The sequence below is a fragment of the Saccoglossus kowalevskii genome, chromosome 2, assembly GCF_978046115.1.
Source record: "Saccoglossus kowalevskii chromosome 2, keSacKowa6.1, whole genome shotgun sequence".
Lineage (NCBI taxonomy): Eukaryota > Metazoa > Hemichordata > Enteropneusta > Harrimaniidae > Saccoglossus > Saccoglossus kowalevskii.
Genome location: NC_140642.1, coordinates 7,033,154 through 7,059,239, shown reverse-complemented (window position 1 = coordinate 7,059,239; position 26,086 = coordinate 7,033,154). Strand labels below are relative to the sequence as shown.

The 26,086-nt window shown below is 33.9% G+C and overlaps 1 protein-coding gene across 1 annotated transcript; it reads left to right on the top strand.

Annotated features, from left to right (window-relative positions):
- The first annotated feature begins 8,397 nt into the window (after positions 1-8,397).
- LOC100372516 (3-hydroxyanthranilate 3,4-dioxygenase-like) lies at positions 8,398-24,616 on the top strand. The gene is made up of 9 exons (XM_085508567.1): positions 8,398-8,614; positions 12,806-12,887; positions 13,185-13,268; positions 18,867-18,973; positions 20,077-20,210; positions 20,723-20,871; positions 21,009-21,077; positions 22,825-22,913; positions 24,255-24,616. The coding sequence occupies exons 1-9, from the start codon at positions 8,526-8,528 to the stop codon at positions 24,337-24,339; spliced, it is 888 nt and encodes a 295-aa protein (XP_085364693.1). The 5' UTR covers positions 8,398-8,525; the 3' UTR covers positions 24,340-24,616.
- Positions 24,617-26,086: the final 1,470 nt, after the last annotated feature.

The window sequence follows — 26,086 nt, the reverse complement described above, 5'->3', positions numbered from 1 at the left end:
TATGTACGGAGTTTGTTTTTATGATTTTTTCTTTTATTGTCATCGTGCATTTTTGGCAAGTTCAGTGTACATACTTTTTAATTTGTCAGACACTGCGTTTATAATATTGTCATCGTTGGCATCTACATCAAGTAGATTGAAAATGTTTTTAACATCTAAACTATCTAAATGGTTTTTAAGACTGAAAGCTTCTGCCACCAGTGTGTTATGGGGCATTTTATTTATTTTAAGCCAATATTTTAGCATTTGCTTTATGCTAGAGAGAATCAGAGGGTATCTGCCCAATTCTAGCATGCATGCAAAGTTTGTTACTTTGCAGTTTACCTTCAATAGGAAATTACAAAACTTCGCATGAAGTTTCTCCATTAGAGAAGAGGTGTCTAACATAAATTTCTTTGAATTGATGAAGTTGGATGTCCATACCTCACTGCAATACAAAAGAATGGGTTTGATGATTGAATCAAACATTTTCAAATATATTTTTTATAAGGAAATTGTTTTCAGAGATAAGTAATTGTTTAATCTTGAAACTTTCATAGCCCTGTTTTTTAAATCTATTTGTGCCATGTCAATTTTTTTCAGTTTTATGTAGTTTAATTCCAAGATAAACATAATTTGATACCATTTCTAGTTCCTGTTTTTTTACATGAAATTTCATAATTTGCCAGATTTATTAAATATGATTACTTTTGATTTTGTTATATTTATCTCTGATTTCCCATTTATAGCATTCTGTAGGCCCTGTTTTGTCTGTGAGAGAATTAATAAATCATCAGCATAGAGTAGGCATGAAGAGTGATTGTTTAGTAAGGTAGGTGGGTCATTGTCAGATGAGTCTATATGATGTTTGACGTCATTTATGTTGAGGTTGAATAGTAATGGACTTGTCTTATACCTCTTTTTACAGGAAGTTACTTTATTTACTCTCTGTGTGTCTCATTAATTATCTCGTTAATTCAATTTATTTCTCCCACATATTTATCTCATTAACTTTAATCACGTAACTTAATAGTTCATATATTTCTTCACCAAGGAACCTTGCGAGGATCACTATTTGCGATATACCGTATTACACACACTAAGGCTTTTTCGTAACATATCAATTGTATTCGTTGTCTGGGCTAAATTTGACAATGTGGATGCTAAATCGTTATTTCGTCTCTAACATTTTTGATAAAGTGTATACAATAATATTCAGACAATTTGTTCATGCTACTATAAACTTTAAGTTTATATACATGTTAACGAACTATATATTACACATTTCTGAACATAATTCTTGGCTAACACAATAAAAAATGCCACTTCAAACCTGATGACAAAAAAATTGTTTACATTACCAGTGTGTTTCGTGAATTCGATCTAATAGGTGAAAATCCTTGCAATTAAAGCGTTACCATACAAAAAGTTTACAAATATCGTGTATATATAGCCCAGTCAATTTATGGTTTGCAACAGAAATAATTTCTTCACAATTTATTCTGGAGAAGTGCCTAGATTGACATACTAAAATTCTAGGAAAATCTAGGCTTCCGAAATATACCTAATTTGCATATATTCAAAATGGCCGTTTGGTGCATTTTTACAACATGGAAAATATAACCATTAGAACATATCGTTAATTCTAGATGCTTAACACAAATCGTGGGAAAGCAACATGTGCATTCTTCTCTATCAATATAGTAATACGGCATGCTATACTTCAATAATAGATCCCTGTGAAAAACGTGGAGTTTCTCTCCCATCTCTCATCCAATACACTGATCTCTCTGTAAAGTATGATGCAAATGAGAAACTGATCACTCTCATAACAAGGTGTTCTATAGTAAAAGCGTCAGATGATAGTCTTCGTCAATTCAGACTTCAACATATTGAACATATTGATTATACTTACATTGGCTCTAAAAACCAAATTTATTTAGTAAATAATGATCAATGGAAAACAATGAAATAAAAAAAATTGTATTAGTATCTTTCTTGGAAAAGAATTTGTATGCAGAAAATTCTACAAATTGAAAGATGGTGTCTACGTGATGCAAAGACTAGTAGCTATAAGTTTTCCTGGGATTTTCATACCAGCTTTGACATTATTATAAATGCCGATGGTGTTCATGGTACTTGTGGTAATGCCTTCATATTCACTAATACACATTACCAAAAAAATTGATGGATGAAGCTGAAAGGCATAACATATCGATGCTAAGTATTTAGCTCTTTAAAATTTAGCTCTTTAAGTCGTGAAAAGTCTTTTCTAGTAATCTAGTGCAGTACCACCGGATTCTAGTAATCTATTGCAGTACCACCGGCGCGTTTGCTGATTGAATTTACGAAACATTATGGCACCCGGTGTAAATGGTCTTGTTCATCCAATTTTATTTTGCATATATAGACTGGGTATAGTCATACTCTGGAACGGCAGACACTATATTGATATAGTATGTCCTGTAGGAAAGTGGTTTGCAAAAGCCAGCAATGCACTGATCTGACCGACAGAAAGATATTCACATTCTGTATATAAGTATCGATATTGTTATTAAAATACTGAATAAAGTATATTTTCATTAGATCGAATACTTGTTTAGATTTTTTTCGTGCGTGTGCATGCGCATTTACTGGCTTGAAAGAATCAGTCGCTCGCAAGCAAAAATTAAAGGGCGGTGGTCGTTGCGCCACGCATGCACGAGATATGGGTCTCATATATCGAACAAAGATGGTGACTTTGACTGTGGCGCGGACCAACGAGTTCAAATTGAGACGTTACCAAGCTTCAACTAGGTAATTTCCTTGGTGATTGGAAGGCATCGAGGGAGTTTTCGCCGGCAATTAGTGCAGAAGAGCGCTATTACCTCCGCCCTTTAAATAACAGTGTTGTGTGCCGCTGTTGTAATTGCAACGGTTAGAGTCAAATAAACAAGTATGAGTACAGTATTTTAGTTAGTTATAATAAAGTTAATTTATTTCTACGTGAAAATAGACTTGTCGTCACTGATGGCGCTCTACAAAATTGTTTAACGATGCGGCGCCGACCCGTGAGTATTTACATGAGTATGCGACTGGTAAACTGGCCCCTATTTAACACAACCGATATAGCACACAATCAAAAACAATTTCAGCTATACTGGTGTTATGCTATTATTATATTAAATTATATATTATTATTATTCATCTGTCACCGTAACGCCATAAGTTACAGCGTGCCGTAATTTTGCAATATTTTACGAGATATTTTCATTCTACTATATAAGGGTTAGACTTGCTTGCAGTCTGTTGCGATTCCGATGAAAAAATCTTGAAAAATAAATATAAATTGCGTAAACGAGGAGTGAACGCGAAAGTCATGTGACCGCGAAATCCCTTTGTGCATACTTTGAGGTATCCTCGTAATAACCTCATATTATTTTTTCCAGTGCATTATTTTATTTATATATACGAGTATCTCTACTAGAATCGTATTTCACTCAGTATAATGTGATTGTGTCTTTTTTCATCACACACCTCTTTAATTATTATGTGAAAAATATGAATCATGTAAGGAGACGAGGTTGACTAGGTTTCGGGACTAGTTTACAATAACTTGGTCCCCATTTGCCAAATTTGTTTTAGGAAAAAATCACTCGCACTGCTGACCACATACTTTAAAGACTATTATCGACAAGTATGTAAATATATTTAGTAAAAGCAGAATTGTGTTCAAGTTGCTGTTTTGTGGACTTTGACACCACTTTAAAAAATCTAATTTTTAACTTGCACAGAGATGGTGTCGGTGGTGTGTTCTTTAAAACTCAGCAAGGCATCTACTCTGTCGTATAGTATGTGGAAATAGTCAACTCTGGTCTATAAACCAGTTGACGTAAAGCAAGGTGTACTTAGCGCTTTACTTGTTAAATTACTCATCAGTCACGGTGAGTTGTCCGATATTTTCACGGTCCCAAAGGTGATCATCCAGTTGGCTTTATGCTGTGATGATCACAAGATGGGCTGTAAATTGCGTAGTTATGCACTTTATAAATGACACTTTATAAATTATCATATTCAATATTTCTGGATATACTTTTAACAATTGAAATTGAAAAATTGGCTCATATTGTTATCTTAGTATGCGGCTATGGGAATTCAATGACCAACAACGGTTGTTCTAACATCACCAACCCCCACTTTTCAATATTCACTTAGTTCAATCCGTGCTCGTTTCTCCAAGACACATAGTCTTGGATACTGTGTATATCTGCTGTGTTTGTGCGAGTATATCAGCGTTCCTGACAAACAGGCGAGATCAGCTGTTGAATCGCCGCGTGGGAACGGCGGTATGGTTTTGTATTTGTTACTTTCGATGCCTGAGTTATTTCCTGGTTAGTTTATATTTGGGGGCGGCGTATGGAATTTTTTACATAGCTATCCGTCCTCCAACATTATTCTGACTCGTATTTTCCAGATAAACTACTAAATTTCGTTACAGACAATGAAAATGTCATTGACCTATACAAAAATGTAGTGTACAACCCCGCCCCAACTGATTAGAAACCTTGTCAATTCCACTTGCCTTGAAAGTTAATGATGTTTGGAACAGAGTATACAAAGTAACACCTACTATTTGAGGCCTTTGCTGCCAAAATACGTTTGGGATATAAATGGCAACAGTATATTTCTAGCAGCTTTACGAATGGCAGAGGGCAGGGAAATCGGAATTTGCTGATGCAGTTACAGATTTCGTTTCACTAAAATTTGAAAACAAGTAAACCAAAAAAGATTAAAAATAGCAAATCTAGAATGACTAAATTGTGGTTTGACCGTGACTATGGGTGTTGGCTCTACGAAAAGAATTTAGAAGCATCTCGATTCTTCTCCAAAATATCCTCGGGATCCACTCATCGGGGGCAGATATTTTAATATTAGAAACGAATATAAAAAGTGTATTAAAAAGAGGAAAAAATTAAAAATCGCGCAAATATACGAACGCGAGAATACGAAAGGTGAAAATACTACATGAACTCAACAACGAGACAAGAGATGGAAATACAAATTAATCAATTATACCAGATGAATGGTTGGTTTATTTAAAAAAAAGAATCTTTATTCAGTCTCAATCGAGAATGCATTTTATTATTATTTTTAGAGTTAGAAAACAGCCTGGCCCGTAATCCAGATATCAATGGACCAATCTTAAAAACTGAAATAAGAAAAGACAAAATATCGAAGAAATTCTTAAATATGGACAGTCACACCACATTTAATTTAATGCTTCACAGAAATTGTTCAATATCTCAATATCGTTTTTAGAAGTAAGAATTTCCCCCAAGTTTCAGTATGATTGTGCCCCATTACAAGTAGCATTGTTTGAATTTAAATAGAGTTGCCGCACAACGGTCAATATGTTTATACCTATACTCATATTGCCATCCTTGCGATACAATAGCGGATACAAATAATTACAATCAGAAATGTAAGCCTAAAAGTAGCATGCTCCATTGAATTAAAAGGGGCCTTTGATAGCTTATGACACGATCACATGTTTTTAAAGTTATTGAAGTCAAGCATTAATGATAATATGTATAACATTGTGAAAGACATGTATAGTAAGGTAAACTACAAAATAATTGTGAATGATGGTATAATTAAACCATTTTTATCACAGACAGGAGTCAAACAAGGCTGTGATTTAAGCTCAAACTCTTCAATATATTTATGAATGATTTACTAGATCCTGTTGCCAATAATAAAATAAGCTGTCTAATCAGTGTCTAATGTACGTTGATGACATCGTCATCCTATCTGAAAATAAAACTGGTTTAGAAAACGATTTATATAATCTGGCATCACACACACGTGGAAGCTAACAGTAAACGTTGAGAAGACAAATGTCATGATTTTCTACAAAAGCAACAGTCTTATTTATTTTCCACAAAAATGAAGAATTCAACGTGGTCAGACAATTTAACTACCGAGGAGTGTTACTAAACAGCAATGGAAAGCGGACATAAATAGAAAGAAAGAAAGAAAGAAAGAAAGAAAGAAAGAAAGAAAGAAAGAAAGAAAGAAAGAAAGAAAGAAAGAAAGAAAGAAAGAAAGAAAGAAAGAAAGAAAGAAAGAAAGAAAGAAAGAAAGAAAGAAAGAAAGAAAGAAAGAAAGAAAGATAAATTATTCAGATGTGCCATATATGGTGTCAATGACAATAATATAAATACTAACCAGAAAGGTAAAAATAAACTAAGAACATACAACTTAAACTTAAAAATCAACTAAGCAAAAACACTATGATTCATATATCACTGGCAATTAAAATAGATTTAAAAAAGTTTCCTCATAAGACAGCAACACCTCCTTCCAAATTAACTTATTACAGTGTTATACCTTGAATTCTGTATTTAAAATTGTATTTTTGTAATTATTGTGAGTTTTGTTAGGAGTGCATATTTTCTTATGCAACCATTGTACTTCCTTCTGTGGAGTTTTAAGTATTCTTTAATAAATTGAAATTGACTTACCTTAGATATATATCAGTATTCTTATCCATTATTTGCACATAACTGAACATATCCCTAGCGTGTCAATAAAAAGTCTCAAATTGAAAATAGGATTTGGATTTTCGTTGTTTATTTTAATTCCTATTGTTGAATGGGAAATATCTAAAATTTGAATTGTGATTACTTACCGCCAGTTCATCAATCGAAATTACGCCAAAAAACAAAATTATGTAAGATTCCAGAAAATATTAGATATTCACTTGGCCATCTTTAGCCATGGTCAACATTTGCATCATTAATATTGAATAAGGATACCAGTGAAAATACAACTTACCCCCCTTCCCCCCAAATAGCATCAAAGATCTAAACTCTGATTATTGGAGACTATTGGTAAAAATAATAAAAAATAAATTAGAAAATAAACAAAGTATTTGATTATTAACATTCAGTGTGGAACGATACTGATTTGTTAAAAAACACACATCCTGATTTAAAACGTATAGTGTTATCAGAAGGATCAAAATTACGTGTATGAGTCCAATTTTATAACGTTATTATATTCCCCAACGATACTGTTACGTTTGGGCAACAACTTGCTAAAATTGGAAATGGGCAAACTTGGATAATAATGATTGTATCTGTCCCTGTTGCAAAAAGGAACCTGAAACACTGGAGCATTTCATATTACATTGTGAGTGTTTCTCAGCACAGAGAAAAACCCTAATGGAAGGGATTAAAATGCTCCTACGTAACAAAAATGAAATAAATTTATATAAAGACTTCATAGCAAACAAAGAAGTGCTATGTTTAATCCTGGGTGGCAGTACAAGGCAGTATAATTCAGTCCTGTGTGACGAAATTGATACTTTTACAAACAAGTTGATGTCATGAAGAGTAGAAAGAAGTATACAGATAACAATTAATATTGTTACAGTGTACTTCTTATATTTTAGTTTTCATATTTTTTGTGCTACTTTTAGATGTTTTTGTTGTTGTTATATTTTGTTATTTTAGTTCATGTAACTTAATTTCTTTTTGTCTATCAAAAGTTTTTTCATTGGTCTTTGAGTGAAATGTATTATTTATTTGGTGCAGCTCCTAATTTACATAGTGAGCCCCTGTTACAAAAGGGAAGCAATAAATAAATAAATAGTGTTTTTAATTTTTGAAAAAAATCAGTATTTTTTGTTGTCATTACAACATTTTTATTTTATCATTAAATAGTACTAAATAATAATTAATACATATTGTTATATATTCAAGTGAATATAAGACGCTGATATTGAGTTTCTCTATGTCAAATACTACGTTAGTTGCTGCGACATAACACACACTAAAAACAAATAAATTAAAACATGAAAATGTAACTTATTGTGAAATACTTTTTGACAAAGTATTTGCGTATGAACAATTGGTGTGGCGTAATACAGGTCTGTCAAAGGTCTGTTGAGTACGTTTCTCTATATCGTGTTCCGTGCGTACTGACAAACAGCAGGTCACATTGACCTACCGCGTGCGACCGCTTACGGTGGAAATTGAATAAACTTTCCTCTTTACCAAGAACCCGGAAACCGTCAATTAGATATTTTTTTACCTGTTGGAACAGTTTCGAATGAAATAAAATAAGCTCCAATAAACATGTGCATGTAGCTATGAGCAACTCATATATTTTTCAGTTCTGTCTTTTTATTGGATAAAGGCTAATAAATGTTAAAGGTTAAATGCCAAGAGGTCAGTTACCTGCATGACAAGGGTCCAAACCCGTTTGATACGCACTACGAGGCAAATAGCCCTGAGTACAGTCCTGTAGGTTGGCCTCCTTCCGTTGATCATTCGGCCCCCACAGGTGGGGGCCGAATGATCAACGGAAGGAGGCCAACCTACAGGACTGTACTCAGGGCTACGAGGCAAAGTACTGCAAAGACCTATGGGAAGGACGTTTAGAGAACTGCTCTATACCGATCAATTGTAAGCTTAGGGTCAGTTGACAATACATCGTTCAGGAGGTGTCGGTGCCGTGTTTTTCACATATTGCCGTTGACATAGATCTAAAAGTCTTCGAAGATGACCAGCAACGTCCTTATCAACAATAAACAGGAATGGCTGAATGCAAATAAACAGTTCTTCCAACCACCAGTGTGCAACAAAATGATGTAAGTACTTCCTACAATAGCCCTGCCCCTGGGTCATCGTTTTTAACACATACCTGGAACCACGTCGTTGTCAGAGTCGCAGGCGCTCGGTACGTTTCTTAGTCGCTCCTTTTTATTATCCAGAAACTGTACCCAGCGCATATGGTCCCTGTGCCTGTGGTCAGAGTTTGCGTTTTTGCGAATTGGTGCGCGATGCTTGTGAATAAACAGATGAACCGAAGGCAAACTGGTTGGTCATAAATCACATGACAGTGTTCATTGGTTTATTATGTAAATTCATGAAACTATTGTCACGTGTCACCATGAAATAGCATTCTTTTGTGTGTTACAGTGACATATTGGGAAAACTTGGCCAACTATTTTTCAAAAATCTCTATTTTTAGAACAATTCCATAGAGCACAATGTTAAAGAAAAATTGCATTTTTTGTCACTTTTTATAAAGATTTTTGAAACAATTGAGAACAACAAAAAGTACCCCTATCATTCACAATATATAATTTTTGTGTCACTGACCTACAATTTAAGATACAACATATTATTTCTGCCATAGGAACCTAAGGTAAAAGCACTATATTATTGCCTAAATTGCCACTATACACTAAAATACAACCATCATTTTCTTGGAAATGAAGCTGGTTACCCCCAACTTTTTTCAAGTCAATATCTTACAACTTATTGGAAAATGACAAAATTCTGAGTGTTTGCAGCATGTATTTGAATTTCACGTAAACAGACAATGTATTTTACACGTGTTGTTTATGTCGCTATGAGTCCCATATAAAACATGACATAGCGTGACGACCATCACCGTTTAAACTTAAATGTGCTCTAGTGAGAACTACAATGATACTAATTAATATTATTATCCTTTGTAATTTTGTCGCTAGGTCGAGAGATAGAAAACTTTTGCCGAAACACACATTTTTGTGTATCGTATGTAAATATTATGAGCACAAATAAGGCCTAATACAGTTATTTAAATATATAATCATATCAGAGAAATGCACCTGTACAACAAATATCAATCATCAGTAATAACAATTAAAATTTTGTTGATCTATAAATAGTCCCAACAGCATTTGTTTTCACTTAGTGGTGACCCTAATCTCATTGGTATTTAGGCCAGACTTTTTTTAGTCCCCGTTCGGACGCAGTCCGAAAGCGGGGACTTATGTTTTGACCTCCGTGTGTCAGTGCGTGCGTGTGTGCGTGCATCTGTGCGTGCGTCCAGACCTGTATCTTAGAAATGCCTGGACCAATCACAATCAAATTTCACACATACATCATACATGATATCATACATATGCACGTCAATTTGTTTCATGATCTGATTCAAGATGGCCGAATGGCGGCCATATTTGTGCTAAAAATCATTAAAATCAAGCATTTCCCGGCTTTTTACAGATGCATTTTGTTCAAACCTTGTATATACGTTGGACATTATAGGACCTTGATGCACATCATTTTGTTTTACGATCTGATTCAAGATGGCCGAATGGCGGCCATTTTTGTGCTAAAAAATCATAAAAATCAAGTATTTCTCGGCTGTTTACAGATAGATTTTGTTCAAACTTGATATATACATTAGACATTATGGGACCTTGATGCAAATAATTTTGTTTTTCAGATAACATTCAAAATGGCCGAATGGTGGCCATTTTGTTTTAATGAATGGGCTTCTAGAATCATATCTTCGACTTGTTTTGACTGATTATGTTCAAATTTCATGTCATAGATAGGCAGATATATTGGTTTGACGATCCTATTCAAAATGGCCCAATGGTTGTCATTTTTGTGCTAAAAAATCATCAAATATCAAGCATTTCTGGCATTTCTGGATGGATTTCGTTCAAACTTGGTACAAACATTAAACATTACGGGTTCCTGATGCACATCATTTTATTTTTCAGATCAGATTCAAAATGGCTGTCTGGCGGCCATTTTGTTTTAATGAATGGGTTTCCAGACCCATATGTCTGACTTGTTTTGACTGATTATGTTCAAATTTTTAATATTCATTATACATCATGTCACAGATATACGGATATATTGGTTTGACGATCCTTTTCAAAGTGGCCTAATGGTGGCTATTTTTGTGCTAAAAAAATCCTGGAATATCGAGCATTTCTTGCATTTATGGATGGATTTTGTTCAAACTTATAAAACACATTAGACATTACAGGTTCCTGATGCACGTCATTTTATTTTTCAGATTGGATTCAAAATGGCTGACTGGCGACCATTTTGTTTTAATGATGGGCTTCTAGAGCCATATCTCTTAAATGCTTTGACTGATTATATTCAAATTTTATATATTCATTATACATCATGTTATATATATATATGTATTCAAAATGGCTGATTTTGAATGCTGTTCCAGAGAAATATCTCTCAATATGGACAAGTACTTGTTATTCCTTGTTTCTCGAGTTTTTATAAGGAAATTTTTTTGAGGAGGGCGAAAAAAAAAAAAAATTAATTCTTTTTTTTCCATTAAATTTGTGTGATTCTCAATGAATTGTAAGTGAGATCATTGATTGGAGAGAAGAAATGAAATAAAATTTTATTCCATGTATAATCTTGTTTCTCATCTGTGCGAGACTTCGGTACTTTGATCATGATACTCCCACGAAAATGCAACTTGGCTTTGTTATGCGGCGGGCGGAAACAAAATGAAGATAAAATTAATTTTTTTTTAGCAATTTTTTGCACTTACAAGTCGGTGGGCGCGAGAAATTACGCTGAAATAAAATTTTATTTTTATTTCATTTTCGGCTCCTCTTCATTCGGCGGGTTCATGAAACAATGGATAATAAAAGTCTGGCCTTATCCACAAATGGCAGATAAGTGCTAAAGCGTATGACGTCATCACAATGAATATGTCGATCTCTAACATTATAATGAACATTCCCAAAACATTCAAGTACTGTAAAATCTTTTATATTCACTGAAGGAAAGATTAGTGAATATTTCATTTTTTCTATATTTGACATTCAACTCAATAATCAGTGAAAATAAACTCCCATACGAAACATTCAAAATCCTTTTCAGTGAAAATTTATTTCAGCTAAAATAAAGTACTTTGCATTACAGTATGATTATATGCGTATATATATATCTATATTTTTAATACCATTGCTAAGAGGCACAGAAACATAATAACCATATATAGGTCACCATTTTAAATATAGACCCTATGGTTTGCTAGTCGATCATTTCAAATTTTTATTCTATTTTGGTGAACCAGTGTACAAATTCAGTGGTTATTTATAATAGATTATCCAGAGAGATAATAGGTTTAGTATTTACATACACATACACATATGTAAAACAGCCGTGAGCAGTTTACTAATTTTGGGTGAATGTACATACTGACCTAATGTACATACTGACTTTTTTTTTATTTTTTCAAATTACATCACAGCGAAAAACCTATTGCATATTGATGTTACTTAAACTGCTATGCAGTAAAAAATATCAACGTATTTTATGTGTGTTCTCTAGGTCACTATAAGTCCTATGTTGAACACAATGCAGTATGACGACAGTAGTGTTTAAATTACTTGATTTGCAACATTGACTTTGTTGCGGTTGCAGATTGTATACATGTCTGTTACCTACATATTTATTCATATGCAAATTACTGAACATTTATGTTGCCTGTTTGAGTTACATTATATCACATTACATTACATTACATTACATCGAACAAAGCAGTAACCTGTAGATCGGTGTGAGATTATAATTTCTCTAGAAGAACAAGAGCAACAACTTGTATGAGGGACACAAAAATAGTTTGACTAAATTGTACATTGTGACACGGTATTCGGGTTTACGATCAATTTCCCTGTGTTTATATTAGATGAATCCTGATCTGTATCTCTTGTCATAGGAATTGTAATTCAACATACGTCATAATAACTCAAATTTGTTATGCGAATGTAATGTAATGTAAGAAATCATGGACTATTAAGATTTTACTTTTGTATCAGTTGATATTGCTGTTATAATAAATTAGTATTTACTTTGCAATTATTCTTTTATCTTGTGTGCATATGGGTGGAAGACAATTGGATTTACATTATCAATTGGTTTCCCAAAAATTCACCAGCAGAACTCATTCATTTCTGTTTTATGCTTTTATATATTATTTGATATATTTACTATATGGTAATTGATTTGTTAAATAGGCACCAAAAGGGGCAGATGAAATCATTTTTTGTTGGTGGACCAAATATCAGAAAAGATTACCACATAGAGGAAGGAGAAGAGGTGAGAGGGAACATTTGATCTGAATACATTTGGTTATAAAAAAAAAATAAGGGCTTGATATGAAAATGGTTCAAATTATTTTTTCCTGCTTTGGTTTGAGCTAGATTTGTTAGTTCTCATTTGGAAGAAGTCCAAAACACATACTTATGTTTGTTCATCACAGGACTAAAAATTTTGGTTGACAAGATTATATAGCACTTAAAGTTTAAAAGATTTAATGTGCCATAATAAATTCCACATACATGTAGGTACAATATAACTGATAAATAAATAGTAAATATATATATTTCTTTTCAGATGTTCTATATGGAGAAAGGTGACATGTGCTTAAAGATAGTAGAACATGGAAAGCACAGAGACATACCAATAAAGGAAGGGGAGGTAAACATGGCTTCTCATCATGCATTGCATATAATCCAAATGACCTTCATTGTCTTTACTTGTGAACATAATGTTATTTTTTATATACGCCTAAGAACACCTATAGTTATCTAGTAGGGCATATACAATTGAATTCGGGGGGTGAAATTAGAATTGGAGGGTACAAAAGGAACTCTTTCCATATGTTGCTGGTATTCTCATGTATTAATTTGTTAAAGCAAGTTTCTGTTCAGTTCATTTTCCATTGTCAATGCATCATTGTATGTATGTAAATATCTCAAGAAAAGCTTGTCAGATTTCAATATAACTCGGTATATAGATGTCTTTGAACAAATGAAAGACCTGATTAGTTTTTGGTTGGAATCTTTGCATATTAATTTCCTAATGTGCATAATAATTTGCCATGGAAATTGAAAGGCAGAATGTTTGTATAGGTGATTGTCCATTGTTGTCATCATCATCCAGCATCCACCTTTTTTCTTCTTGAAAAGTACTAAATCTATTGCTTTGATACGTGGTATGGTATATATGGACCCTGTATTAAATTTTGTGATGATATCAGTGAATATTTTAGGAGAAAATGCTATAATTGACTTCTTGAAAATTTCTACTACAATTGCCTTGATACTGATATATGTGAATCTTAGGTGACCATAGGGTCATAGACTAAAAAAATGATGTCTTACAAATGTACCTGTGAGCCATTGATTTTTAGTTCTGACCACAAGGTAATGGATACATTCATGAAATTTAGTACATTAAGTTGAACAGACTATATATCCTAAACTCCGAGGTACTTAACAATTCTGAGGCCTATTTGCAAAGCAACAGTAAAAAAATCAAACAATGAGAAATGACAAAAATATACATATACATATACTATATATATTTAGTACACTGCTTTTAAGAGCACATTTAGAATACACTACTAACATTCAGACTTCTCAGCATGGTAGATATAATCAAGGTCTGAGCCATATTCATAGCAAGCATTAACAAGAGTTTGCAAATCACAGATAGATGGGCTTGATCAAGATAACCAAGCCATCGACATACATCAGATGGTTGATAAATACACATACACATGTATCCATTGAGTGCCCAGGTTTAAAACCAAATTGAGCATGTTAAAGAAACATACTGCAGCTTTGAGATAATAGTTTCTAAAATCTTAGAGGAGACAATGGCGATATGCCTGTAGTTATTTGTTTTGTTTTTCACTAGGATTCAGGATTGTTTTCATAAAATCATCGACAATAAAACAGTGGATCAGCATCAAATTAAAACAAGCATGAGCATGAAATATGTCTATCACTGGCATGCTTATAGTGCTCATATTTCCAACAGATTTACCAATGCACAATTTATAGCCTTCAAGATTCCTGCAATACCAATATTAAAGTGTAAGACTGTGCTCTGCTGAAACAGCTTGTTTTCAAACTGTTTATGGTGATGTCTAAAAGACCCTGCGAAATGTTGTCTTTCGATTGTAGTTTACTTCTATGTTGAAATTACTGCAAGTTACTGTAGTAAATAAAAATCATCAATGCAATAGTTCTAGGGAGTCACAATCAACTGTTCATGTGAATTATTTACTGGGGCTCTAGGGAGTCACAATCAACTGTTCATGTGAATTATTTACTGGAGCTCTAGGGAGTCACAATCAACTGTTCATATAAACTGTTTACTGGAGCTCTAGGGAGTCACAATCAACTGTTCATGTGAATTATTTACTGGAGCTCTAGGGAGTCACAATCAACTGTTCATGTGAATTATTTACTGGGGCTCTAGGGAGTCACAATCAACTGTTCATGTGAATTATTTACTGGGGCTCTAGGGAGTCACAATCAACTGTTCATGTGAATTATTTACTGGAGCTCTGGGGAGTCACAATCAACTGTTCATGTGAATTATTTACTGGAGCTCCAGGGAGTCACAATCAACTGTTCATGTGAATTATTTACTGGCGCTCCAGGGAGTCACAATCAACTGTTCATATAAACTGTTTACTGGAGCTCTAGGGAGTCACAATCAACTGTTCATGTGAATTATTTACTGGAGCTCTAGGGAGTCACAATCAACTGTTCATGTGAATTATTTACTGGAGCTCTAGGGAGTCACAATCAACTGTTCATGTGAATTATTTACTGGGGCTCTAGGGAGTCACAATCAACTGTTCATGTGAATTATTTACTGGGGCTCTAGGGAGTCACAATCAACTGTTCATGTGAATTATTTACTGGGGCTCTAGGGAGTCACAATCAACTGTTCATGTGAATTATTTACTGGGGCTCTAGGGAGTCACAATCAACTGTCCATGTGAATTATTTACTGGGGCTCTAGGGAGTCACAATCAACTGTTCATGTGAATTATTTACTGGAGCTCTGGGGAGTCACAATCAACTGTTCATGTGAATTATTTACTGGGGCTCTAGAGAGTCACAATCAACTGTTCATGTGAATTATTTACTGGGGCTCTAGGGAGTCACAATCAACTGTTCATGTGAATTATTAACTGGAGCTCTACGGAGTCGCAATCAACTGTTCATGTGAATTATTTACTGGAGCTCTAGGGAGCCACAATCAACTGTTCATGTGAATTATTTACTGGGGCTCTAGGGAGTCACAATCAACTGTTCATGTGAATTATTAACTGGAGCTCTACGGAGTCACAATCAACTGTTCATGTGAATTATTTACTGGAGCTCTAGGGAGTCACAATCAACTGTTCATGTGAATTATTTACTGGGGCTCTAGGGAGTCACAATCAAATGTTCATGTGAATTATTTACTGGAGCTCTAGGGAGTCACAATCAACTGTTCATATAAACTATTTACTGGAGCTCTAGGGAGTCACAATCAACTGTTCATGTGAATTATTTACTGGAGCTCAAGAGAGTCACAATCAACTGTTCATGTGAATTATTTACTGGGGCTCTAGGGAGTCACAATCAACTGTTCATGTGAATTATTTACTGGAGCTCTAGGGAGTCACAATCAACTGTTCATATAAACTATTTACTGGAGCTCTAGGGAGTCACAATCAACTGTTCATGTGAATTATTTACTGGGGCTCTAGGGAGTCACAATCAACTGTTCATGTGAATTATTTACTGGAGCTCTAGGGAGTCACAATCAACTGTTCATGTGAATTATTTACTGGGGCTCTAGGGAGTCACAATCAACTGTTCATGTGAATTATTTACTGGGGCTCTAGGGAGTCACACTCAACTGTTCATGTGAATTATTCACTAGGGTTCTGGGGAGTCACAATCAACTGTTCATGTGAATTATTTACTGGACTCTAGGGAGTCACAATCAACTGTTCATGTGAATTATTTACTGGGGCTCTAGGGAGTCACAATCAACTGTTCATGTGAATTATTAACTGGAGCTCTACGGAGTCACAATCAACTGTTCATGTGAATTATTTACTGGAGCTCTAGGGAGTCACAATCAACTGTTCATGTGAATTATTTACTGGGGCTCTAGGGAGTCACAATCAAATGTTCATGTGAATTATTTACTGGAGCTCTAGGGAGTCACAATCAACTGTTCATATAAACTATTTACTGGAGCTCTAGGGAGTCACAATCAACTGTTCATGTGAATTATTTACTGGAGCTCTAGGGAGTCACAATCAACTGTTCATGTGAATTATTTACTGGGGCTCTAGGGAGTCACAATCAACTGTCCATGTGAATTATTTACTGGGGCTCTAGGGAGTCACAATCAACTGTTCATGTGAATTATTTACTGGAGCTCTGGGGAGTCACAATCAACTGTTCATGTGAATTATTTACTGGGGCTCTAGAGAGTCACAATCAACTGTTCATGTGAATTATTTACTGGGGCTCTAGGGAGTCACAATCAACTGTTCATGTGAATTATTAACTGGAGCTCTACGGAGTCACAATCAACTGTTCATGTGAATTATTTACTGGAGCTCTAGGGAGTCGCAATCAACTGTTCATGTGAATTATTTACTGGGGCTCTAGGGAGTCACAATCAAATGTTCATGTGAATTATTTACTGGGGCTCTAGGGAGTCACAATCAACTGTTCATGTGAATTATTTACTGGAGCTCTAGGGAGTCACAATCAACTGTTCATGTGAATTATTTACTGGGGCTCTAGGGAGTCACAATCAACTGTTCATGTGATTTATTTACTGGAGCTCTAGGGAGTCACAATCAACTGTTCATGTGAATTATTTACTGGAACTCTAGGGAGTCATAATCAACTGCACACAGTGAACTATTCACAGGGTTCAGGGGAGTCACAGTCATCTGTTCATGTAAATTATTTACTGGAACTCTAGGGAGTCATAATCAACTGCTCACAGTGAACTACTCACAGGGTTCAGGGGAGTCACAGTCATCTGTTCATGTGAATTATTCACTAGGGTTCTGGGGAGTCACAGTCAACTGTTCATGTGAATTATTTACTGGAGCTCTAGGGAGTCACAATCAACTGTTCATGTGAATTATTTACTGGAGCTCTAGGGAGTCACAATCAACTGTTCATGTGAATTATTTACTGGAGCTCTAGGGAGTCACAATCAACTGTTCATGTGAATTATTTACTGAGGCTCTAGGGAGTCACAATCAACTGTTCATGTGAATTATTTACTGGAGCTCTAGGGAGTCACAATCAACTGTTCATGTGAATTATTTACTGGGGCTCTAGGGAGTCACAATCAACTGTTCATGTGAATTATTCACTGGGGTTCTGGGGAGTCACAGTCAACTGTTCATGTGAATTATTTACTGGAGCCCTAGGGAGTCACAATCAACTGTTCATGTGAATTATTTACTGGGGCTCTAGGGAGTCACAATCAACTGTTCATGTGAATTATTCACTGGGGTTCTGGGGAGTCACAGTCAACTGTTCATGTGAATTATTTACTGGAGCCCTAGGGAGTCACAATCAACTGTTCATGTGAATTATTTACTGGGGCTCTAGGGAGTCACAATCAACTGTTCATGTGAATTATTTACTGGAGCTCTAGGGAGTCACAATTAACTGTTCATGTGAATTATTTACTGGAGCTCTAGGGAGTCACAATCAACTGTTCATGTGAATTATTTACTGGAGCTCTAGGGAGTCACAATCAACTGTTCATGTGAATTATTTACTGGAGCTCTAGGGAGTCACAATCAACTGTTCATGTGAATTATTTACTGGGGCTCTAGGGAGTCACAATCAACTGTTCATGTGAATTATTCACTAGGGTTCTGGGGAGTCACAGTTAACTGTTCATGTGAATTATTTACTGGAGCTCTAGGGAGTCACAATCAACTGTTCATGTGAATTATTTACTGGAGCTCTAGGGAGTCACAATCAACTGTTCATGCGAATTATTTACTGGAGCTCTAGGGAGTCACAATCAACTGTTCATGTGAATTATTTACTGGAGCTCTAGGGAGTCACAATCAACTGTTCATGTGAATTATTTACTGGAGTTCTAGGGAGTCACAATCAACTATTCACAGTGAATTATTTACTCCCGGGTTCTGGGGGTAAATGTCACAGTCAACTATGTTGACCAAGAACTAAAAACAAGGAATTAAAAAGATGACTTTTACTTGAATTGTAGATTTTCCTGTTGCCAGCAAGGGTTGCCCACTCGCCTCAAAGACAGAAGAACACCATTGGTTTGGTGTTAGAGAGGGAGAGACCTGAAGATGAACTGGATGGGTTAAGGTTATACTTGCAATTTTTGTTACATTTTATCCAAACAGCAATATTGTGGGAGAGGGAAAACCAGTAGACAAGTACTATAACATGTATAAAGCTACTAATTTTTCAAAAGGACAATTTATAGGTGTAATTAAGATTAATTACTATACATGTACAGCATCTGATCAAGGTCACTGTGCCTAATTAACAGGGACTACCAAGGATTTGACACCGAGTACAGCCAACAACTGAAATATTTGTTCTGAGAATTCGTGCATTATCTCAAACATTAATCTGGTTATACTTTTCATCATCGCACACATCATTTTGAAACATGTGCCTTGCATAGTTGACATGTATAGCTTTTAGAGCTGATCTAGGTACCACAAATTTTCTTTATTTTAATTTTTGATTGAGGAATTCTATAATTTTTTTAAAATTATTTTATTTTTTGCTATTTTTCAGTATTTTCTTATTATGTTAAATGTGCCCTTTAATTTTTGTTCAATTTGTGTTTAACATATTCAAAAAATTTATAAAAAATATTTGTGGTGATATTAATTAGGGCTAAACCATTCAGCAAAATAGGGAGGGATGTGCAGTCATGATTTCTAGCAATTTAACTAATCTAATCAGGTTAATTGGTAAACAAATTAACAATTATAGTGTCAAATCATTCAATTCTCTAAATTACACCTGCTTTTGATTTTCCTTTTTTCTACCATACATTCTAATTAGGTGATTACTATTAACTTGTATAAATGGTTTAATCTGTATGCATAGATGACCTTTCCCAACCTATGCAGTGATCTTTCATATTCTTAGTCTATGTTGCCATTTTATGCTGTGGTCTGCCCCACATATATAATGATATCCCACATACCCTATGCTATGATCTTCCCGTTCATACATATAGAGGGCAAGCAAGAATGTTTTGTAGATTCCAATCGATCTTCAATGCTTGTATTTAAAAGCACTATTCAATAAATGTTGAACATTAAACATACGTTGTGTGCAAAAAAAAATTAAAACCATGTCACCACATTGTTTTTACTTATCCATAGGATGAGAAACATGTGCTTTCAAATTTAACGATTTGCACTCTTAAAGATGGTATATTTTTTCAGGTATTATGTTGAAGGCACAACTGATTCCTTGTATGAGAAATGGTTCCACTGTACAGATTTGGGAACTCAGTTAGTTCCAGTCATCAATGCATTCTTTGAATCAGAGCAGTATAAAACAGGAAAACCTATCCCTGGTAAGACAATATGGACGTAACTTGTTTTTCTTGAACTGTTTCATAAAAAAATTTGACTGGTATATAGTGGCTGTTATATTCCAATTTATTAAGTGCGTTTTTGGTAATTCCTCGTAATGTTGAATGCTTATAAGTATATTTGTTTGTGCAATGCTGCACAGTTAGTTATCATCTGGCATCAATCAAAATCGTATTTAATTTTCAACTGTTTCAATCTTTAGGTCTTTAAAGAACTGAGAAAGATAGTATTTCTCAGTTTACAGTTACTGCACAGTTATTCTGCATAAGGAACATGCAAGCACTCTGGGGAATGCACGTTTGAATGCAATATGATTGGTGCATAAATTGACGCTAATCTGTTAATACTGATCTTGCTCGCTGAAAGTAGGGACGTGCCTTAATGTACTTGATGACAAAAGAGCTAGGCTTTAGTTACATACTGGAGTGTGTATGTAATGAGAGGGAATTACAATTATTGAATCTTACTCATTGTGACTTTTTATTTCTCTTAGAGGAGCTACCTGATAAACCACCGGTGGAATTAGATTCAGATGTATCAGTTGAAATGCCATTCTCGTTGAGAGGATGGATAGAAAAGAATAAAGAAGAAATTCAATCTAAAGGATATAAGAAGATATTTGCTGATCATTACCAGCATTCTGTGAGTCTTCTATTAGTTTTATACTAAATACATGTAACAATAATAAATTGTTTGAGGAAATGCTCCCATATTGTATGTGTACACATCAAATTTATATTATTTCCATTCATTTACCACTATGTGTCTTTTCTTTGTAGATAACAGTGTGGGGTAGTGGTGAGGAGAAGGGTGGTAGCGATGTTGCAGAGATCTGGATGTGGCAATTAGTGAGTAATTATATTATTCATCTCAGCATACAATGTAAGGACAACAAGCAGCCTGTCGGCTGAGATAGCTCCGCTGTTAGCAATGCACATTTCAATTAAAGAACAGAAGATATCATTAGAAATGAACAATATGTATAGTATCAAAGCAATCAGACTTGCTGTTTTCAACAAGAAGTCGAAAATATCACTCTTTACCAAAAATGACAAAAATATTCATCAAAATTAGAAAATTAAAGATATCATCACAAACTGAACAAATCTGAGAGAGGTCCACATGTGTGGTACCTATATATGTAATATAAAAGCAATCAGACTTGCTGTTTTCAACAAGAAGTCGAAAATATCACTCTTTACCAAAAATATTCATCAAAATTAGAGAATTAAAGATATCATCACGAAATGAACAAATCGGAAAGAGGTCCACATGTAGTACCTATATATGTAATATCAAAGCAATCGGACTTGTGGTTTTTAACAAGAAGTCGAAAATATCACTTTTTACCAAAAATGACAAAAATATTCACCAAAATTAGAGAATTGAAGATATCATCACAAAATGAACAAATCTGAGAGATCTACCCAAGGTACATATACACCAAGTATCAAAGCATTCAGACTTGTAGTTTTCAAGAAGTTGAAAAAGTAAAACGTTGACACAGACGATGACGGGCAATCACTCATATGATAAGCTTCGCTCGACAAAGTCGACAGCAGAGCTAATAAAGTTAGTAATGAATAATCTGGGAAAATTATATAAAAATGTGCAGATTGTGTTTGAGAAAAATTATGGCATTTAATTCAAGGGTTATAGTTATAATAAAGTTATATTTATTGAAGTTGTATTCTCATTGCTATCTTTTTATCTGCATTGCTTCATCAATTTTGTTTCCTGAGTGATGGTTACCACATTGAATAAAGAACTTACAAGATGAGTATTAACGTTATAGTCTGTGTACGCCGTGAAGGTAGAAATGTTTTAATGCCAAAGACGTTAACCTCTGTGAATTTGGATCAGACATTTACTGACTTGATTAAACAATGCATTCAAAATGACAGTTGATGTTCTGAAATAAATGAAGATTCCACAGAAAATGTGAAACCAGGTACTGGAGTTTTGGTTTGCGATAAATTTAATATGAAGTGAGTTACTTTCACTGTGTTGCACACAACCTACCCTGGACGTATATTTGGAATAACAGAAGATAATATTAAAAACAGTTTAGTGTAGTTAGACCATTGTGCAACAAATTCCACAACAACAGACAGAATGCAAAGACATGGGAGAGTTTCATGAAAAAACGCAGACATTAAAAATCATCAGCTTGTTAGTCGACACACTTATTTATGAGGCTGTCGACTAAATGTACTTACATATATATATATACCGGTACTCAGATATTTAGTTTTCAAATAAATACATAAAAACGGTATGACAACAATTCCAATGTATTAATTATGAAAATACTAATTGTGAAAACATTTGTCTTGAATATTTTCTAATGCTAATCCAATAGTTGCTCTGGGAAACAAAATCTGACATAATCAACTGTATACAAATATTGATTGACCCACTACTACTAGAAATTAATTATTAATAAGTTGACTGAAATATTTGTGAAAATCTACAAACCTGCGAGACAGCAAAAGTCAGTATGACGCTCTGTTTTCAAGAATGCCATTGCATATTTAATGTTGCAAAAGTTGTACTTGTGACATGATTAAAAGTTTTATACACTTACTATTACAGGAGGGTAAATCTGAACTGGTTGTTGGTGATGAGAAGACCAAGTATGAAGTGAATAAAGATGACATAGTATTGGTGCCCCAAGGATGGAAGTAAGTGCTATGACCTAGCCCCTGCTAGAAGGGCAAATGCTAAAACTGTGAAACAACGCAAGTTCAATTTCACTTATCCCAATTTTAATACTGTGAATTGAGACTGGGGTAAGTCAACTAGGTTAACTGCACATTGTTCAATCATTACTGAGTCAAGTACATCTATTTTGAAGTGCCTTTCAAACAGAGAAAATTCAGTATTGCTAGTGTGTTCATTTATACAGAATATCCTAATTGCAAATGCAGTATTTAATTGCTCATGTGCTACAATACAGCAAGTCTCAAAAGTATACTTCCTCACTAATTTGCTAGCAACATAGATTTTGACCTACCAAGTACTTAATTTTTTACTGGCCGATCCTAAAGTTCTTTGGCCATATTTGAGAAAGCTTCACCAAATTGTGCCAGGCTTTGAATGAAAATTTACAGAAATTCATTACATTAAACATGATTGTTGACACTCATATTGCACTCAAAATAGCCCTTATATGCATGATCTTGATTATAATTAAAAAAAAAGGTTAAAAAATTTATCCCCACTTACCTACTCTATTTTTAGCTCCGCTGTCGACTTTGTCGAGCGGAGCTTATCATATGAGTGATTGTCAGTCGTCATCGTCTGTGTCAATGTTTTACTTTTTCAACTTCTTCTTGAAAACTACAAGCCTGAATGCTTTGATACTTGGTGTATATGTACCTTGGGTAGACCTCTATCAGATTTGTTCATTTCATGATCATATCTTCAATTCTCTAATTTTGGTGAATATTTTTGTCATTTTTGGTAAAAAGTGGTATTTTCATCTTCTTGTTAAAAAACGCAAGTCAAATTGCTTTGATATTAAATATATAGGTACTACATGTGGACCTCTCTCAGATTTGTTCATTTTGTAATGATATCTTTAATTCTCTAATTTTGGTGAATATTTTTGTCATTTTTGGTAAAAAGTGATATTTTTGACTTCTTGTTAAAAACCACAATCATTTATGGTGAAAAATGATATTTTTGAATTCTTGTTAAAAACAGCAAGCCCCATTGCATTGATACTATACATATTGTTCATTTTCTGATGATATCTTCTGTTCTTTAATTGAAATGTGCATTGCTAACAGCGGAGCTATCTCCGCCGAGAGGCTGCTTGTTTAATGGCATGTTTTAGAAACCACAACATTTATTTTTATTTTCCCCAATATATACAGATTTGATAAACAAATCATAATACCTATTAGTTCTATTGAAAATATCACTTGTAGTAATTACACATTGACTCTGTATCACTGATACTGAGTATATAATTCCCTTTTTAATTAACATACTTGTGATTCATACATTGTATTTTATAGGTACACTGCCAACCGAGGTGATGGATCTCTGTGTCTGGTGTGTTTCCAAGATCCTACTAAAAAGAAACCATGGAAAAAAGAATAATTAAAATGGCTGTGTTTATCATTTTATCCAGCACAAGTTTTTAGTTTATTGTCTCGTTTTGAATTAGATTAGGAAATTGTATTTTTTTTAATTTTGTTGTGCCAGCAGACGACAGTTCTGGACATTGAATGTCACTGTTGTCTCTTGCTGCAAAATATGTATTGCCGATTTCCCTGATTAATAGCTTTGCTGCTACTTTTCTCAGTACTTTGTAATACATTTAGAATCATTGCTTTTCATCATGATTAGTTACTGTTAATATTGGATAATCTATGTTGCAATGTATGGTTCTATAAAGTTGAAAATTTAACCAATTTGAACAATTGGGTTAGGGATGAATTCCATAAAAGTGGAAAGTTGTAAGGTATTTACAAATTGATCATGTATATGTGGAAAGTGGGGATTTTAAAACTAAGTAATGACATCATATTACATCACTTTATGATGTCTTTATCAGTATGATACATGCACATAAACCTATTTAAACTCTGGTTACCTTGCTCTATGTTTTTATTCTTTGAAAGTATTGTCACTTGTATGATAAACCCAAGATAAAATAACCAAAATTGAGAAGAAACAATGTAAGCATTCAATGACCGATATTTGAGAATTCTGAATAATGGTTTGAATATAAGAAAATGATGATGCTAAATTTACCAAAACAGACTGATTACGATCAGTTTTATTATATGAATTCCATGTTGACTTTTGAAGCATACCTAAATTGGTAAATACATTTTCAGAACATGCTGAATACAAAAATAACCAAGAAACAATCACTATCAGGCAGAAGTAATTAAATATTTTGGTAGTTTTCAAAAATAACACAATAATATAAATTTTTGTCAAAGTATTCTTTACAATTAGATTGAAGGTATGATCACAAACAGGGGGAAAATCTGATATGTACACCTAAAGTACATGTATATACCAAGTATCAAAGTATTCAAGCTGGTTGTTTGCTAGAGAAATCCAATAATATCTTATTTTTACCCCAAATGACAACGTACATGTACCTGTAGTCACTTAAAATAAGGAATTTAAAAAATATTTTCAAAATAAACAAATCTGATACAAGCAATTTGGCTAATAGTTTTCAGAAAGATTTATATAATTTTTTTACCAAAAACAATAATATTCATTGAAAAAAAATGAAATTGATGAAATGAATAATTTGATACAGGTTATTATACATTGTATGTAACTTTGTCACTTTTTAAATATAATTCAGATATGTTATTTTTACATCATGTTATATACTTCAGTTGAGTGATGTATAATGAATAAAGTGTGGATATCTCCATTCAATTATATTCCTGTTGATTTCAATTAAAGTTGTCTTTAAAAAGTCTTTAGTATTATGAAAGCTCTATAATGAATTGTGATTTTATGAAGTTGTAAACATTGACAAAACAAGCATTCATTTAATGTGCTCCCATGGCAAGTGAATTATACATGTCCAATATAGTATACATTTTGTATCATTTTCAGCGCCACCAAACTGTTGATATTGAGACACAGTCCAGTATTCTAAAGAATTTACAGAGATCAATTTTGAAGGCAGACAGAACCAATGAACATTTTGGATGCATACAGTTAAAAAAAAATTTTTGGAGCACAATATTACAAAATCTTTTGATATTTTTGCACAAGACATAGTCAGTTGAACTTGGGAAGGATTTTCTGTTTCACCCCCAATATCTTTTGCCCTTCATATTAAAATATTACAGGCAAGGCAAAATGAAAT

Excerpts from the sequence above, each read along its gene's own strand:
- LOC100372516 (XM_085508567.1), top strand. The coding sequence starts at position 8,526 with ATGACCAGCAACGTCCTTATCAACAATAAACAGGAATGGCTGAATGCA. Across the intron at positions 18,974-20,076 it reads GATGAACTGGATGGGTTAAG|GTATTATGTTGAAGGCACAA; the intron begins GTTATACTTGCA and ends ATATTTTTTCAG. Across the intron at positions 20,211-20,722 it reads AACAGGAAAACCTATCCCTG|AGGAGCTACCTGATAAACCA; the intron begins GTAAGACAATAT and ends TATTTCTCTTAG.